This window comes from Mirounga leonina, unplaced genomic scaffold, assembly GCF_011800145.1.
Source record: "Mirounga leonina isolate KUSES-001 unplaced genomic scaffold, KU_Mleo_1.0 Mir_376, whole genome shotgun sequence".
Classification (NCBI taxonomy): Eukaryota; Metazoa; Chordata; class Mammalia; order Carnivora; family Phocidae; genus Mirounga; species Mirounga leonina.
In genome coordinates this window covers 11,669,430-11,684,937 of record NW_023270718.1, presented here as the reverse complement: position 1 = coordinate 11,684,937, position 15,508 = coordinate 11,669,430, and the positions used below count along the sequence as shown (strand labels likewise).

Sequence of the window (15,508 nt, the reverse complement as noted above, 5' to 3'; positions counted from 1 at the left end):
CCCAGAAGCCCTCCAAAAACTATTCCATCAGGCCCCTTGCTTAGAACAGGAGTCATGTCCATGTCAAACTCAGTCATGGGTGAGCACCATGATACCACTTCAACGGGTGCAGGGCCACCACCATCCCCCCAGGGGAAGGCAAGCAGGGAACAGGCACTGCTTATGCTGAGCAAGAAGAGGTGACCATCAAACACAGAAGGGCTTTTCCACAGCACCCAGCAGTGCAACAAGTGGTCACAAAGTACAATATGGCCCCTACAGGCTTCCCCACACACAGGGCAGCCATGGAGTGAGTGTCTCTCCAGGTAAGGTTCTTCTATATGAGGTCCAACTTGTGACTGAAGGCTACTCGTGTAGGGTCCTTCTCAGTTATTAATTCTTTTATATTGAATGAAGTTTTTAAAATAGGCTGATTATTTAAAATGTTAAAAAAAAGAAAAGAGCAGCTGAAGACTTTACCACATTCACTGCTCTCAAATGGATTTTTTCTAGTGAAGTTGTTGGTGTTGGCAGGGCAGGAGCTCTGGCCAACTGTTCTCCCATGCTGGCTGTACACACAGGAGCTTTCTCCAGTGTTAATATTTCTATGCAGAACATGGCAGGAGCCACAGCTTTTTGCTCTCCTACTCACTATACTCACAATGCAGTAACTTGCTGCAAAATTGGATTAAATCTGTGACAGAAGGCTTTCCAACATCAGCTGTACTCATTATGCCTTTCTCCAATGGGGATTGTGTGAAACAGGTTTAATATTTTCTTGAAAGTTACTGCATTTGTATAACTGTTCTCTGATATGAATCCTTTGGTGCTAACAAGAATGGAGCTCTGGAGCAGATGCCCACATTCTCTGCACTTGAGTCCTTTAGTGCAGGGGGAAGCAAAATTTTGCTCAAGGCTGGGCCATACTCCCTGCCTTTATAAAGCCTTTCTCAAGAACATTCTGGTGCTCAAAAGGAACAGAGCTCTGGCTGGAGGCTTTCTCGTGTTACTACACTCACAATATTTGAAGATATGAATGTCCTCCTGCTTTCTCAGGATGGAGGCAAAGGTGATGACCTCCCCACCTTCCCAACGTACTTGGGATTTTTTTTCCCATTCTGAAATGTTTTTGGTGACTGAACACCTCTCCAGGTAATATGTGTTTACTGGGTGTCTCTTCAGTGTCAGTTCTCTGCAAAATGTCGAGTTGGCAGGGCCTGGTGATAGGCAAGAGCTGTGCAGTGAAGGTGGTCCAGCCAGTGACACTGTGTCCACTTTCCTTTGAGGGAACAAGCAGTCTCATGGTGGAACAAATTTTCAAGAACTACTTAAAGATATGTATCAGCTCAGGACATGTTAAGGGGAGGCTACTGGTGAGGGACCTGGCCAGAAGAGGGGAGAAGGAGAAAGGCTGTAAGGCAAAGGACACAGAGGGATCAGCCAGGGGACAAGAGTCAAGGGAAAGTAGAATGGAGTGTCAGAAAGGGGTGAGAATGATAGAAAAGAGGCATGGCTACTCACTTTGGCACCAGGGGAACGGAGGGCATAGGTCAGGCACCCCACGAGAGATCAGCCCTGCAGGCCCTCCCACACCAGTTTTGTGCTGACCAGGACTGGTCCTCCAGGGGCCTCTCTGGTCAAGATACGATTCAAGCTGCCCTGTTCAGGTCTCCTTGCCAAGTTCAACTTGGGTGACCACATTTAGGGTAGTACAGACAGTCATTCTTATGGGGGATCAAGTGGTTTGTGACAGAGCAAGGTAGGTGAGGATCACCAATGCATCTGGAGAACTGAAGCTCACAAAATGAAGAACCAGGCAAGATCTCAGCAGAAAAGCTCACTGTCCCCACAATCAATGTTGGTGCTCATGTGCCATCACAGAGGCTGACAAGAAAACCTGCTGGAGGGGTTTTTTCCTGACAGAAAAGCAACAGGCCCTGATGGGGTTTCTTGGCCAGAAAATAACCTGGCTAGATGTGATCGCCTATGCGGGTTGTGATATTTTTGACCCTTGACCATGATAAAAAGGTCCCGAGGCAAAAGGAGTTGGGGTTGCTAATGCAGCAGTCTGGGAGAAGAGGTGTCAAACATGGGCCAGCACCAGGACCAGCAGCAAATCCCACGGGGAACACACTGGCCTAACCTGGTGAGGACAGGACCATGCCTGTAGCTCCACTGCGCCTTATGAAGGAGCCCCACGTTTTCTAAAAGACATATGTATCCTTCTCCTTAAAGGTCAATGGACTCTGCAATACCAGGCCAGGGAGCAGGAGGCTGTGATCTAAGCACTGGGCATGGGACCTGGGGCCCCAGTCTGTCCTGCCAGCCACCTCCCCTTATGTGTCCCAAACCCTGTCCCCTGACATGCCTGCTCACCCTCGGAGGGTGGGCCCTCCTCCTGGATGTGCACTCTCCCCAGATCCACTGGTGTTTGGACAGTGCTTCTCTTTTTCTGCACCAATCTCCTCCACCTAGCCACTGGGCCTTTGTCTGGACGCCCCACATTCACCTCAGGGCCATTCATCTGTAACCACAATTTAAGACTCTCCTTCCAAAATGCCATTCTCAGGGCCTTCCTTGGACTGCAGCCTGGACATCCAAAGCGAAACCAGAACTCCCTGTGTGTTCACAGGTCCATGCATCACCCCCACTCAGAGGTCTCCAGACAATTCGGACTCTACATCTACAAAATCTAACCGCTAATCTTCCCCCAAACATCCTCCTCCTGCCAACCTCTCATCTCAATGAGCAGTAGTACCTGATCCCTCCTAAACCCTTGGGATGATCCTTTATCCACCACTTACATTCACTCCTCACATGTAGCACAAAATCCCATCAATTCCATCTTGAAAATCTAACCGAAATCTGATCACTTCTCTCACCTCTCCTACTTGTGCTCTGGACAGGCCACCACCATAACTGTCCCAATGAATACTGCAGCAGCATCCTCATGAATCTCCCTGTTTTCAGCCTGGCCACAACCCCTCTCCCACCAGTGTGTTCACTCAGTATGTTTACTGGGTATTCACTGGGATACTTTCAAAATCCTAAATCATTTCACGGACATCCCTCTTCTATTAAAAAATTTCTATGACCCCCAGGACCGGGGAATAGAGGCAGGGCTCCTCTCATGCTCTTGGTTCCCTGCAATGGAAGACAAGGAATCTCCTGAGTGTTCTCAGGTCAGTCTCACCTCTGGGTCTTTGCACATGCAGCTCCCTCTGCCTGTACCCTCTACATCTTAACATACTGGATTCTGGAATGAAGACTCGGCACCTGCGAACGCTCCATTGTCCTGAACATCGAGGCTGGAGCTCAGTCGGGGACCTGGGACGCTGGGACTCAGAGTCCAGTCGGTGGGGCCCAGGATACGATTCTTCTGCCGTGACTAGTCGGTCCGCTCACTCATCACGCCCACAGGCCCGCGGAGCCTCCTGGACACAGTCCACGGGCTGGCAGCAAGGTCCCTCGGCCACTTCGGATAAAACGGCAAACTGCCAAAGAAATGGCCGGATACCGGAAGTGGCGACCAAAGGGCAGCGGCCGTCCCGGAAGCGCCCCTCCCCTAGCCCCTCATTGGCCAGAGTCCAGCCGGGGCGCTCGGAAACGCCCCTCTCCCGGGCGCTCACCGGGATACCCCGAGCGGACGCTCGGTGAGGGGCTTTCTGGGTAATGTAGTTTGCGTCGCGTGAGCAGCGACGCGCGGGCGCCAGTCCTGATCACCTAGGCAACGACCCCGCGGCACCGCGACTGGCTCAGGGACCTAGTGTCGTGTGGGCTGCGAGCCTCGAGCCGCCGCTGGCTCAGAGTCTGGGCGTTTCTGCGAGAGCAGCGGAGGATGGGGCGGGACTTCCGCGTCGCCAATGCACTCTTCACTTCGCGGTTGGTGGGTTGCTTGGCAGGTGGCCGCTGGGACCAGAGAGGCAGGTAGGGAAGTGCCGGGACTGTCACCGCATCACTGCACGCACTTTCCCCCCTCCGCTAATGGCTCCTTCTTCCTGAGCCTTGGTTTCTCCAGACGTAGAACGGAGGTAACGAGCCACCACACACCGCCTTCGTCCCACGGCCCCGGGATGCAGCCCCCAGGTCCTTCGGCGCATTCTATGCTGGGGAAGACTGAGGCCCGTAGTGTGACCGTCAGCCCGCGGTCACCCCGGGCAGTGGGGGTTTGAGGGTTTGGATGAGCCCTCATTGTTTGTCACTGTCGCCGCCTCGCACGGTCCCGCCCAACCCACAGACTGAACAGGCCAGCAGCGTCGCTGATGGACCCGGGGCAGGTGAGTGGAGGGTGCCCCAGCCCCTCACCCGCCGGGATCCCTGTCCTCCTGATCCTGGAGCCCCTGTACGGGACTCTTCACCTACACTTGAGTCTGGAGCCCAGAGAATCACTTTTCCTAGCGTCCGGAATCCAGGCCGGAGGTTATATGGAGGGGTTCACTGTGAGTTGGCAACCTCCTCGGGAGCTTCCCTGGTGTAATCTGACACCGACCCCGTAGGTGGAGGGCAGGGAGAAAGTGAAGAAAGAGGCAGGTCACTCCAGATTAGTAGGTGGCAGGTTTAATAAGCAAGGGCAGGTACACAGCAAGCTTGCCTTGGACAGCCACAAGAAGAGTAGACCACATCAGCCCACTGAATCTTAAGTTTATACAGAGACCTTAACTTGGTTCAGTCACGTATATCATCCAGATGGTTTCAGCACCGCATCACAATCTCAAGGCTATGTCCCTGGGGGGAATTTCTGGGAGTGGGGAAGAATACACATTCCAAGGACTGGAGGTGATGACAAGCCTCCCATTGCCCAGGTCCAGCTCATACATGGGTCAGCTGACAGTCACATCCTCTTGATAACCTCCCCCTTACATTCACATTTCCGGAATCCTATGGGATAAGGTCTGGAAGGGTGTCTCAAGCACAGGGACCAGCATGTGCAAATTTCTTGGAGGTGAGTATAAGATGAAAGTGTTCAGGGAACTGCAGGTCTGTATTTTGTCTGGTGGACGTAGAGAGCAGAGGACAGATACTGGTCTGGAATGGCAAGCTGAGGAGCTGGGTCTCTATTCTGAGTGTGGTGGGAGTGTGGAAAGTTTAGAGCAGAGGAGGGAGGTGATCTGACGCAGGCCTTTTTTTTTAATTAATTATTTATTTAAAAGATTTTATTTATTCATTTGACAGAGAGAGACACAGCGGGAGAGTGACTCGGGTCTTAATAAACTCCCTCTGGATGCCGAGTGGAGAACAGATTTGGTCAGGGGGTGGTAGAGGTGAGGTTGGAGGCAGGAAGACCACTGAGTCTTTCACTGAGTGACTGGAATAGTTCAGGTGTATGTGCTTTTGGACCAAAGGTGGAAGTAGGAGAAATTGTTGGCTCTTGAACTTTTTAACTAGGGTGGACTAGATTTCCTGATGTGAAGCAGTAGGTTGGACCCAGATAGGTTTTTCAGATGTGGAAGTTAGAGTGAGTTGATATCAGGGGGAAGGCAAAGATTTGGGTTTTGGCCATATTGTATTTGATGTATCCTACAGACGGCCAAATTGAGGTACCAAGTATGCTTTATATCAGGTCCAGGCTGGAGACATCCAAGGGATGAAGACTTGTGTGTGGACATTATGTGTGGCTGTGGGTTGACCAGAATGGTGATCAAGCCTCTGAACAGAGACTAGACCTGGGATGAAAAAATGAAGCATGAAAGTAACAGAGGTAGGATGACAGTGGGGCCTGAGGTGAGACCAGTTTACCTCTCTATAGCTCACCAGGTTTTTGTGGCCATCCTCCTTGGGGACTGGGGTGGGGGAGGGAGTGGGTGTCAGGCTGGAGAATAATCAGGGGTAGAAAGGGTCAGTCTAAGTTAAGAGTCCCCAAGCCAATGGTAGGGGGGCAGTAGATCTGGGATTTGTCTAGTAGGAAGAGTGAGAACAGCTATGACTGGTGAGGGGACGGCATGTATAAGGATAGAGGTGGAAGAGAGCAGCAGTGTTTAAGATCTACTCATGGTTCTGGAGAACTGAAGGCTGAAGCAGGGCCAGGAGGGGAGGCATTAACTAGAAGTGAAGGTTGTTTCTGGCAGTTGTGGTTTTTGGAGATGTGAGGCAAGCCAGGCTCAGTGTTGGATCCTGGTTGCCTTTGTTAGGTAGGCCATGTGCATAGTGGGATATAGACACTAATAGATGCCTGTGGTGTGGACAGGGAGGGGGTGGGGGCTGGGGGGGGAGATATGATGATGGTATAGTCCAGAGTGACATGTACAAGGTAAGGGAATGTGAACCATTGTGCTCAGGCCCTGGTACTAGAGGCTTAAGGGAGAAAAGAGAGGCTGAATTTTTTTATACTTGGGAGGTGTGATCTGGAGAGACAAGAAACACAACACAAGAGAGCTTGTTTAGTGTGGGGAGGGGTTCCTGGCCAGCCCAGAACTCAGACAGCATCTGTCTGCCCACCTGCTTTTTGTTCCTCTGGATTGTGTTGGCCTGGATACAGTGACCAGTGGGACTACAAGGAGGGAGGGACACCAGTGGTGCCAGGGCCTCTTATCTCCTCTGAGATGGGGGCCTGAGGAGGAGGAGGAGCTGCAAGTGAGTAAGGGAACGATGGACTGAGGGGGTCACAAGAAGAGGAGATGCCAGTGGTAGATGTAGCAGAACTCTGAGCCATACGTCAAGGGCCTGGATGACTCCATTTAACTGTTTTGTTTGTTTTTCAGCCCATCTGTTGGCCCCCTGGCTTAGCTGTCTCGTCATCGCAGAGCCCAGTGACCTTCGAAGATGTGGCTGTGTATTTTTCCAAGGAGGAGTGGGGGCTTCTTGATGAGACTCAGAGACGCCTGTACCACCATGTGATGCTGGAGAACTTTGAGCTCATGACCTCACTTGGTAAGGCCTTTCTGCCCCACCCCAGCATGGTGACCAGCTTCTGCCCTCTTGCCTTCTTTCCATAGAAAGTTTTCTGTTCATCCCAAAGCTGGACCCCAGGCACTGGTTCTTACCAGGTTTCCTGTTATAGGTGTTGTGGGTGCTGGGACTGGGCTGTGTGCATTCTCCATGTCTCTCAACAGCCTCATGAATAGTCCCAATAGCTGTTGCCCAGGGGCCTTGTGGGAGAAGAGGTTGGGGATCAGGCACCTATCATCTGCCTGATGGATCCCACTAAGCTTGACCAGTTCATGGCTGGGTGACCCAGTATGGGGCCATGCCTAGATTCTGTCCCTTCTCCCATGAGGCTTTTTTAAAAAAAACAATTTTATTGAGTATACCACAAAGTTCATACTTTAAAGTGTATAATTCAGTGATTTTTAGTGTATTTGCACAGTTGTACAAATACTACCATAATCTAATTTTATTATTGTTACTCTTTTTTAAAGATTTTATTTATTTATTTGACAGAGACAGCGAGAGAGGGAACACAGGTTGGGGGAGTGGGAGAGGGAGAAGCAGGCCTCTCGCAGAGCAGGGAGTCCAGTGTGGGGCTCGATCCCAGGACCCTGGGATCATGACCTCAGCCGAAGGCAGATGCTTAACAACTGAGCCACCCAGACGCCCCACCATAATCTAATTTTAGAACATTTTTATCACCTAAAGAGAAACTGTACCCATTAACAGTCACTCCCCATCCTCCCTCATCCCTTCTCCTTTAGCCCTAGGCAATTGCTAATATACTTTATGACTATGTATATTTGCTTATTTAGACATTTCATATAAATGGAATCACAGTATGTTTTTCTGTGAATGGCTTTCATTTAGCATAATATATTTGAGGTTTATCCATGTTGTAGCACATATCAGGGCTTCATTCCTTTTTATGGCCAAATAATATTCTATTCTGTAGATATACCAGTTTATTTATTCATTCATCAGTTGATTGGGCATTTGTCTTGTTTCCACTTTTTGGGTGTTATGAAAAATGTTGCTATGAATATTCAAGTACAGGTTTTTGCATAAGTATGTTTTCATTTCTTTTGGGTAGATAAATAGAAATGGAATTGCCAAACTGTTTTCCAGATTGGCAGCACCATTCTGTATTTCCACAGCAGTGTATGAGTATTCCAATTTTTCTACTTCCTTATCAACACTTATTATTGTCTGTTTTTATAGATACTCTAGTGGGTGTGAAGTGGTATCTCACTGTAGTTTTGATTTGCATTTCTTTAATGACTGATGATGTTGAGCAACTTTTTTTTTTTCTAAAGATTTTATTTATTTGACAGAGAGAGACACAGCGAGAGAGGGAACACAAGCAAGGGGAGTGGGAGAGGGAGAAGCAGGCTCCCCACCGAGCAGGGAGCCTGATGCGGGGCTTGATCCCAGGACCCTGGGATCATGACCTGAGCCGAAGGCAGACGCTTAACGACTGAGCCACCCAGGCGCCCCTTGAGCAACTTTTCATGTGCTTATTGGCACACACACACACACACATACACACACACAAAGTCCTTTGTCCTTCTCTTTGTCCTTGCCTCTAGTAAGGCCTCCTTTATTCTGTAGCTTGGCTAGGCCCTGTCCTGCACAGTAGGCTCTTCATTCTTATTCTGGACCCTTGGCCTGTCACCATCCCTTGGACCCATTCCTGTATATGTCAGCCACACATTTCTAATGAAGTCATCCTTTCCACCAAGTAGAACACTCAGTTTGCCAGAAACTTCTCTGCTTTCAGGTTGTTGGCATGGAGTGGAAGATGAGGGGGCCCATTCCAAGCAGAATACTTCTGTAGAAGGGATGTCACAGGTCAGGATCCCCAGTGCAAATCCTTCCACCCAGAAGGCTGACACCTGTGATATGTGTGGCCCATTCTTGAAAGACATTTTGCACCTGAATGAACATCAAAGAATATATCCTGAGGAGACCCTCTACACATGTGGAACATATGGAAGAGAATTTTGGTTCAGTACAAACCTTCACCAGCACCAGAAGGAGCTCAGTGGAGAAAAGCCCTTCAGATGGGACAAGGACGAGGATTCATTTGTGGAAAATCTTACAGTTCACCTGTCAGAGAAGCTCTTCACTTGTGGGGAAGGTGGTAAGGATGCCTTGGACAGCGATGACCTCTTCCAGCACCCAGCCATTGACAGCGGCAGGAAGCCACAAAGGAGCACAGAGTGCAGGGAGACCTTTTCACACAGCTCTAATCTTGAGCAGCTCACAAAAGTCCATACCACACAGAAGCTATTTAAGTGCAGCAACTGTGGAAAAGCCTTTCAGAAGACCTCCACCCTCCTCAACCACCTGAGAACTCACTCTCAAGAGACAACATTTAGATGCCCAACAGTTGGAAATTCCTTAGAGGAGAAATCAACCCTTGTTAATCACCAAAAAAGTCATGATCGAGAAACATGCCATGTGTGTAAAGCATGTGGGAAGACCTTCACTCACGCTTCTAAACTGAGGAAGCACCAGAAATTTCACACTGGAGTAAAATATTATGAGTGCAGTGATTTTTGGAAAACCTTCAACCACAAACTCACACTTGTTCATCACCAGAGAATTCACACAGGAGAAAGGCCTTATAAGTGCAGTGAATGTGGGAAAGCCTTTAATAACAGGTCACATCTCACTCGGCATGAGAAAGTTCACACTGGAGAAAGGCCTTTTGAGTGCAGCAAATGTGGAAGAGCCTTCAGCCAAAGCTCCAATTTCCTTCGGCACCAGAAAGTTCACACTCAAGTGAGACCTTATGAGTGCAATCAGTGTGGTAAAGCCTTTAGCCGCAGCTCTGCCCTCATTCAGCACTGGAGAGTTCACACTGGAGAAAGGCCTTATGAGTGCAGTGAGTGTGGAAGAGCTTTTAACAATAACTCCAACCTTGCTCAGCACCAGAAAGTTCACACTGGAGAACGGCCTTTTGAGTGCAGTGAATGTGGAAGAGACTTCAGCCAAAGCTCCCACCTCCTTCGACATCAGAAAGTTCACACTGGAGAACGGCCTTTTGAGTGTACTGAATGTGGGAAAGCCTTCAGCAATAGCTCCACCCTCATTCAGCACCAGAAAGTACATACTGGGCAAAGGCCTTATGAATGCAGTGAATGTAGAAAGGCTTTCAGCCGCAGCTCCAGCCTGATTCAGCACTGGAGAATTCACACCGGGGAAAGACCTTATGAGTGCAGTGAATGTGGGAAAGCCTTTGCACACAGTTCCAGTCTCATTGAGCACTGGAGAGTTCACACAAGAGAAAGGCCTTATGAGTGCAGTGAATGTGGGAAATTCTTTAGCCAGAACTCCATTCTCATTAAACATCAGAAAGTTCACACTGGAGAAAGACCTTATGAGTGCACTGAATGTGGGAAATTCTTTAGCCGAAAGTCCAGCCTCATTTATCACTGGAGAGTTCACACTGGAGAAAGGCCTTATGAATGCAGTGAATGTGGGAGAGCCTTTAGCAATAACTCTCACCTGGTTCGTCACCAGAGAGTTCACACACAAGAAAGGCCCTACGAGTGCAGCCAATGTGGGAAAGCCTTTAGTGAAAGATCTACACTTGTTCGACACCAGATAGTTCACACCAGAGAAAGGACTTACGAGTGTGACCACTGTGGGAAAATCTTCAGCCGCCTCTGCAATCTTGCTCAGCATAAAAGGATTCATACCGGGCACCTGGGTGGCTCAGTTGGTTGAGCGACTGCCTTCGGCTCAGGTCATGATCCTGGAGTCCCTGGATCGAGTCCCGCATCGGGCTCCCTGCTCGGCAGGGAGTCTGCTTCTCCCTCTGACCCTCCTCCCTCTCCTGCTCTCTGTCTCTCATTCTCTCTCTCTCAAATAAATAAATAAAATCTTTAAAAAAAAAAAAAAAGGATTCATACCTGAATGTAGCCTTACAGAGATGGTCCTTCTGAGAAGATCTTCAGTCAAGTCAAACTTCATGCAGAATACCCACAGAGAAGTTACCTGCATGTACCACTAGTGTGGAGAAGGCTTCAGAAGGTAGTCTGCCCTTTCTGAGCAGCCCAGGGCTGAGCTCTCTTCCCTCTGGAGCGTAAAGCCCTTTCCAGCCTGCCTGGGTCCAAATATTTGCAGCCGTCATCTATATATGTAGGGAGAAAACAGCTCCCTGTGCCTCCCTTCCCCTTTCCTGGAGGGAAACAGGATTGTCCTGGGCCCACTAGAATGGCTTCATTCCCATTGCCTCTAAAATGGTTAGGAAGTGAACTAACCCCATGCTGGTCGAGGGGCCTTGAGGGATGTCCAGTTTGGGCTTCTCAGATACACATTCCTCATGGATGTTGTCTTGTCTGCATGTAACCCCAATTATGTATCCAATGAGCTCACACATCACCCTCCCCTGGAACCACTTATCTTGGTGTTCTCTATTCTGCATGATAATAAAGACCTTAGTAATCAAGTCTTTTTTTTTTTTTTTTTTTTTTTTTTAGAGAGGGATGGAAGGGGCAGAAGGAGAGAGAGAATCCTAAGCAGGCTCCATGCCCAGCGTGGAGCCTGACCCAGGGCTCAGAATCACCACCCTGAGATCATGACCTGAGCTGAAATCAAGAGTCGGATGCTTGACTAAGTGAGCTACCCAGGTGCCCTGATCAAGACACTTTTATTTATTTATTTTAGATTTTATTTATCTGACACAGAGAGAGAGCACAAGCTGGGGGCGTGGCAGGGAGAGGGAGAAGCAGGCTCTCTGCTGAACAGAGAGCCTAATGTGGGGGGCTGGATCACAGGACCCTGGGATCATGACCTGAGCTGAAGGCAGATGCTTAACCAACTGAGCCACCCAGGCATCCCTCACGTCACCTTTAATCTTGGGGGTTTTGGTGGGGGTAGGTCGAAAAAAGAAGTGGGTAGAGTGAGGGATGGCTGAGACAGGGCACCTAACAACATCTACCTCAGGGTATAGAAGGAACATAGGGTTAGGGTTTGCAGTGCATCTAAAGGACTGGGAAAAACGGAAGGGCTCATAAAGTGAACATAGTGGCCTGTGTTTCAGAGTTATCTGAAGGCCCAGAGCTCACCCTGAAGGAAGAGGATGCTAGTCTGCAACATTAGAATGGTCTGTTGGATTAGGAGGTGGGTCCCTAGTTCCTAGAGAGATGTCTGGGTTTCCCCATGTGAGGAGAAGCTGTCTTCTGGTTCCTAATAAGGAAAAATGATCCTAGGAGGCGGGGAGAGGCCCAGTGGATAGAGAAACAATGGGTGTGAGGTAAGAGGGAGTTGGGAGGAATTTACAGCACTGCCATTAGGGACAAAGGAGCACCACAGTTCTCCATTAGCTTGAGGCAGGTAAGGCACGTATAACTTAATCTGAGATCTACAGGGGCCATCTGGGAGCCAGAAACACTGGGTTTGAAGCAGACTGGTAAACTAAAGGGAACTTGGCTATTCTAAAGGTACATCAAAAACTTCCAGATTGGGGTGCCTGGCTGGCTCAGTTGGTAGAGCATGCAACTCTTGTTCTTGAGGTTGTGAGATTAAGCCCCAAGGTGGATGCAGAGATTACTTAAAAATAAAATCTTTATAGGGCGCCTGGGTGGCTCAGTTGGTTAAGCGACTGCCTTCGGCTCAGGTCATGATCCTGGAGTCCCGGGATTGAGTCCCGCATCGGGCTCCCTGCTCAGCAGGGAGTCTGCTTCTCCCTCTGACCCTCCCCCCTCTCATGCTCCATCTCATTCTCTCTCTCAAATAAATAAAATCTTTAAATAAATAAACAAATAAATAAAATCTTTATAAAGAAAAAAAAACCTTCCAGGTGACTCTGGCCAAGTGAGATAAGAGTGAAGAACTCAAGACCTGCAGACCTGCGTATCACTCATAATGGAAATCCAAACAAATGTTTTTATGAATTCCTATATTCTCCCTGTGCTCGTCACCTCATGGCTGTCCCCACACAGGAACCTCATCATCAAGAGGATAGAGCTCGGGGCACCTGGGTGGCCTCAGTCGTTAAGCATCTGCCTTTAGCTCAGGTCATGATCCCAGGGTCCTGGCTTTGAGCCCCGCATCGGGCTCCCTGCTCCGCGGGAGGCCTGCTTCTCCCCCTCCCACACTCCGTGCTTGTGTTGCCTCTCTCACTGTGTCTCTCTCTGTCAAATAAATAAAAATCTTAAAAAAAAAAAAAAAAAGAGGATAGAGCTCATGGTCAGGAGAATGGTTTATGTGAGTAGCCAGAGTTTTAGAGAATCGCATAGCCATGGCATTCCTTACTCCACTTCTGGTAGCCACCAAGGAAGTCTGTCCTTTTTAAGGGGTGGGGAGACAACATGGTGGAGTTAATATGAGTTTCCCGGATCTCTTGGCTATCTGTCTCGGGAAGAGACAGATATTCAGATTTTTATGTGGCTTTTGATTTTATGTTAGAAGCCGTTTCAAAAAACATTTTGTACAGTACAAAAGCAGTTTACCAAAACCTGTGGGTGAGCCATATGTGTTCCCCTGGGCCCTTCCATGAGACCTGGGGGAAGAAAGACCAAGAGCTTTCTGACATGAGAGGCTTCAGTGTGCAGTGTCCATCCATACTGCATGGTGGGTGGGAAGGCAGTGTTACTGCCACGTCTTCTCAGGGTGACTTTTCCCAAAAGCCCAGCAGAGACAAGGAATGATAGCCACATTAGAGGTGGAACCCAAGATGGGCTTGCAGTAATCAAAGATTACAACAGGGTTGCTCAAGTACTCCCTAGCACAATGAGATGTTTGGGGGAATCCCCCACCCTGCTCAGGCCTCCCTTCCTGGAGTAATGTCTTTTACCAACATGGAGGACTCATGTGGGATCAGAGATAAAGGCCAACTGAGCCACTGAGGATCAAGCCTTCTAAGCAAATGGGGTAGGATAGACACTGGTCATCACAGCTCAATTCTTTGTACAGTGTGGGTGGCTGATTAGATTCATTAAATGGCCCCCAGCTTATGGTTGAAGAATCTTCTGTGCTTTCCTTGAATAGGCCTGATCTTCCACTGGGGCTCAGTACACAGCAACAAGTCTGTTGGGGAAGGAAGATGTTTGCCAGTGATGCTAGAACACTCCAGGCAAAGGTCTCATGACTCTGACCTTTGAGCTGTTCTGGATACCAGCCTTTGTGGGGCTCAGTAGTTCCAACACTTTCAGCTCACTCAATCCAGCAGGCCGGTGCCTACAGGTTTTTGATGCAGTCTTTATACTGACACTGCCCATTCTGCCCTAATGATAGTTCTCTGAGCTCCATCCAACAGTAGTTCCCTGCACTTGGACCCTGGCCTGTGACCTCCCCCATGAGGGATACTCTCCACTGTCTTCTCAACCTTTCCCCACTTTGCCACTCCTCCAATTCTGCTGCATTTTTCTCTCCAAGTTGGTGTCAGTTTCTCTCTTCTCTTTGATGCCTGAACCTTTGGCCTGATGCCAGGCCTCTGCTACACACACACACACACACACTCACGGCCAATAAGCACATGAAAAGTTGCTCAACGTCACTAGTCATTAAAGAAATGCAAGTCAAAACTACAGTGAGATAGCACTTCACACCCACTAGGGTACCTATGGGAAAACAGACAATAATAAGTGTTGATAAGGAAGTAGAAAAATTGGAATACTCATACACTGCTGTGGAAATATAAAATGGTGCTGCCAATCTGGAAAACAGTTTGGCAATTCCATTTCTATTTATCTACCCAAAAGAAATGAAAACATACTTACGCAAAAACTTGTACTTGAATATTCATAGCAACGTTTTTCATAATACCCAAAAAGTGGAAACAAGACAAATGCCCAGGGGCGCCTGGGTGGCTCAGTCGTTAAGTGTCTGCCTTCAGCTCAGGTCAGGATCCCAGGGTCCTGGGATCGAGCCCCGCATCAGGCTCTCTGCTCCACAGGAAGCCTGCTTCTCCCTCTCACCCACTCCCCCTGCTTGTGTTCCCTCTCTCGCTGTGTCTCTCTCTGTCAAATAAATAAATAAAATCTTAAAAAAAAAAAAGACAAATGCCCAATCAACTGATGAATGAATAAACAAACTGTGGTTTATCTACACAATAGAATATTATTTGGCCATAAAAAGGAATGGAGTCCTGATATGTGCTACAACACAGATGAACCTCAAAAATATATTATGCTAAGTGAAAGCCATTCACAGAAAAACATATACTGTGTGATTCCATTTATATGAATGTCTAAATAAGCAAATATACATAGTCAGACACTTAGCTGGCTGAGCCACCAAGACACACAAGTTCCCTGACTTTTTAAGCCTGCCCAGGGTTTCTACCCTGTGTGGTCATCACCTCTCCCACCATTGGGGGGGAGGGTGGGGGATCGGGGAGAAGAACCAGTTACAGAAGGCAGCAGTGGTTTCCAACCCCAACACATGGCTGAGCACTGCGGTTCAAAGCCCCTCAAGTCTAGGGTCACAGTTCTCTCTCTAAACATGCCTCCAAGTTCTCTTCTTGACAGGAAGCATAATTTTTGGACCAGGGACACATCTACAAACAATACACAAGTTTTGCTGAACTGATATCTTATTGAACTTTTGGGAAATTAGTTTCCAAAATTTTTAAAATCAAAAGACCCCAAAAAACAGAGGATATGGATACATATGTTCATTCAACCACTTCTCTCCCTTGGCAGCAAAAACA

The 15,508-nt window shown here is 48.5% G+C and overlaps 1 protein-coding gene across 1 annotated transcript; it reads left to right on the top strand.

Moving 5' to 3' along the window:
• The first annotated feature begins 3,769 nt into the window (after window positions 1-3,769).
• Window positions 3,770-10,613, top strand: LOC117997785 (zinc finger protein 132-like). Its single transcript, XM_034986156.1, has 3 exons — window positions 3,770-4,256; window positions 6,678-6,846; window positions 8,624-10,613. The coding sequence occupies exons 1-3, from the start codon at window positions 4,242-4,244 to the stop codon at window positions 10,576-10,578; spliced, it is 2,139 nt and encodes a 712-aa protein (XP_034842047.1). The 5' UTR covers window positions 3,770-4,241; the 3' UTR covers window positions 10,579-10,613.
• The last annotated feature ends 4,895 nt before the right edge of the window (window positions 10,614-15,508 follow it).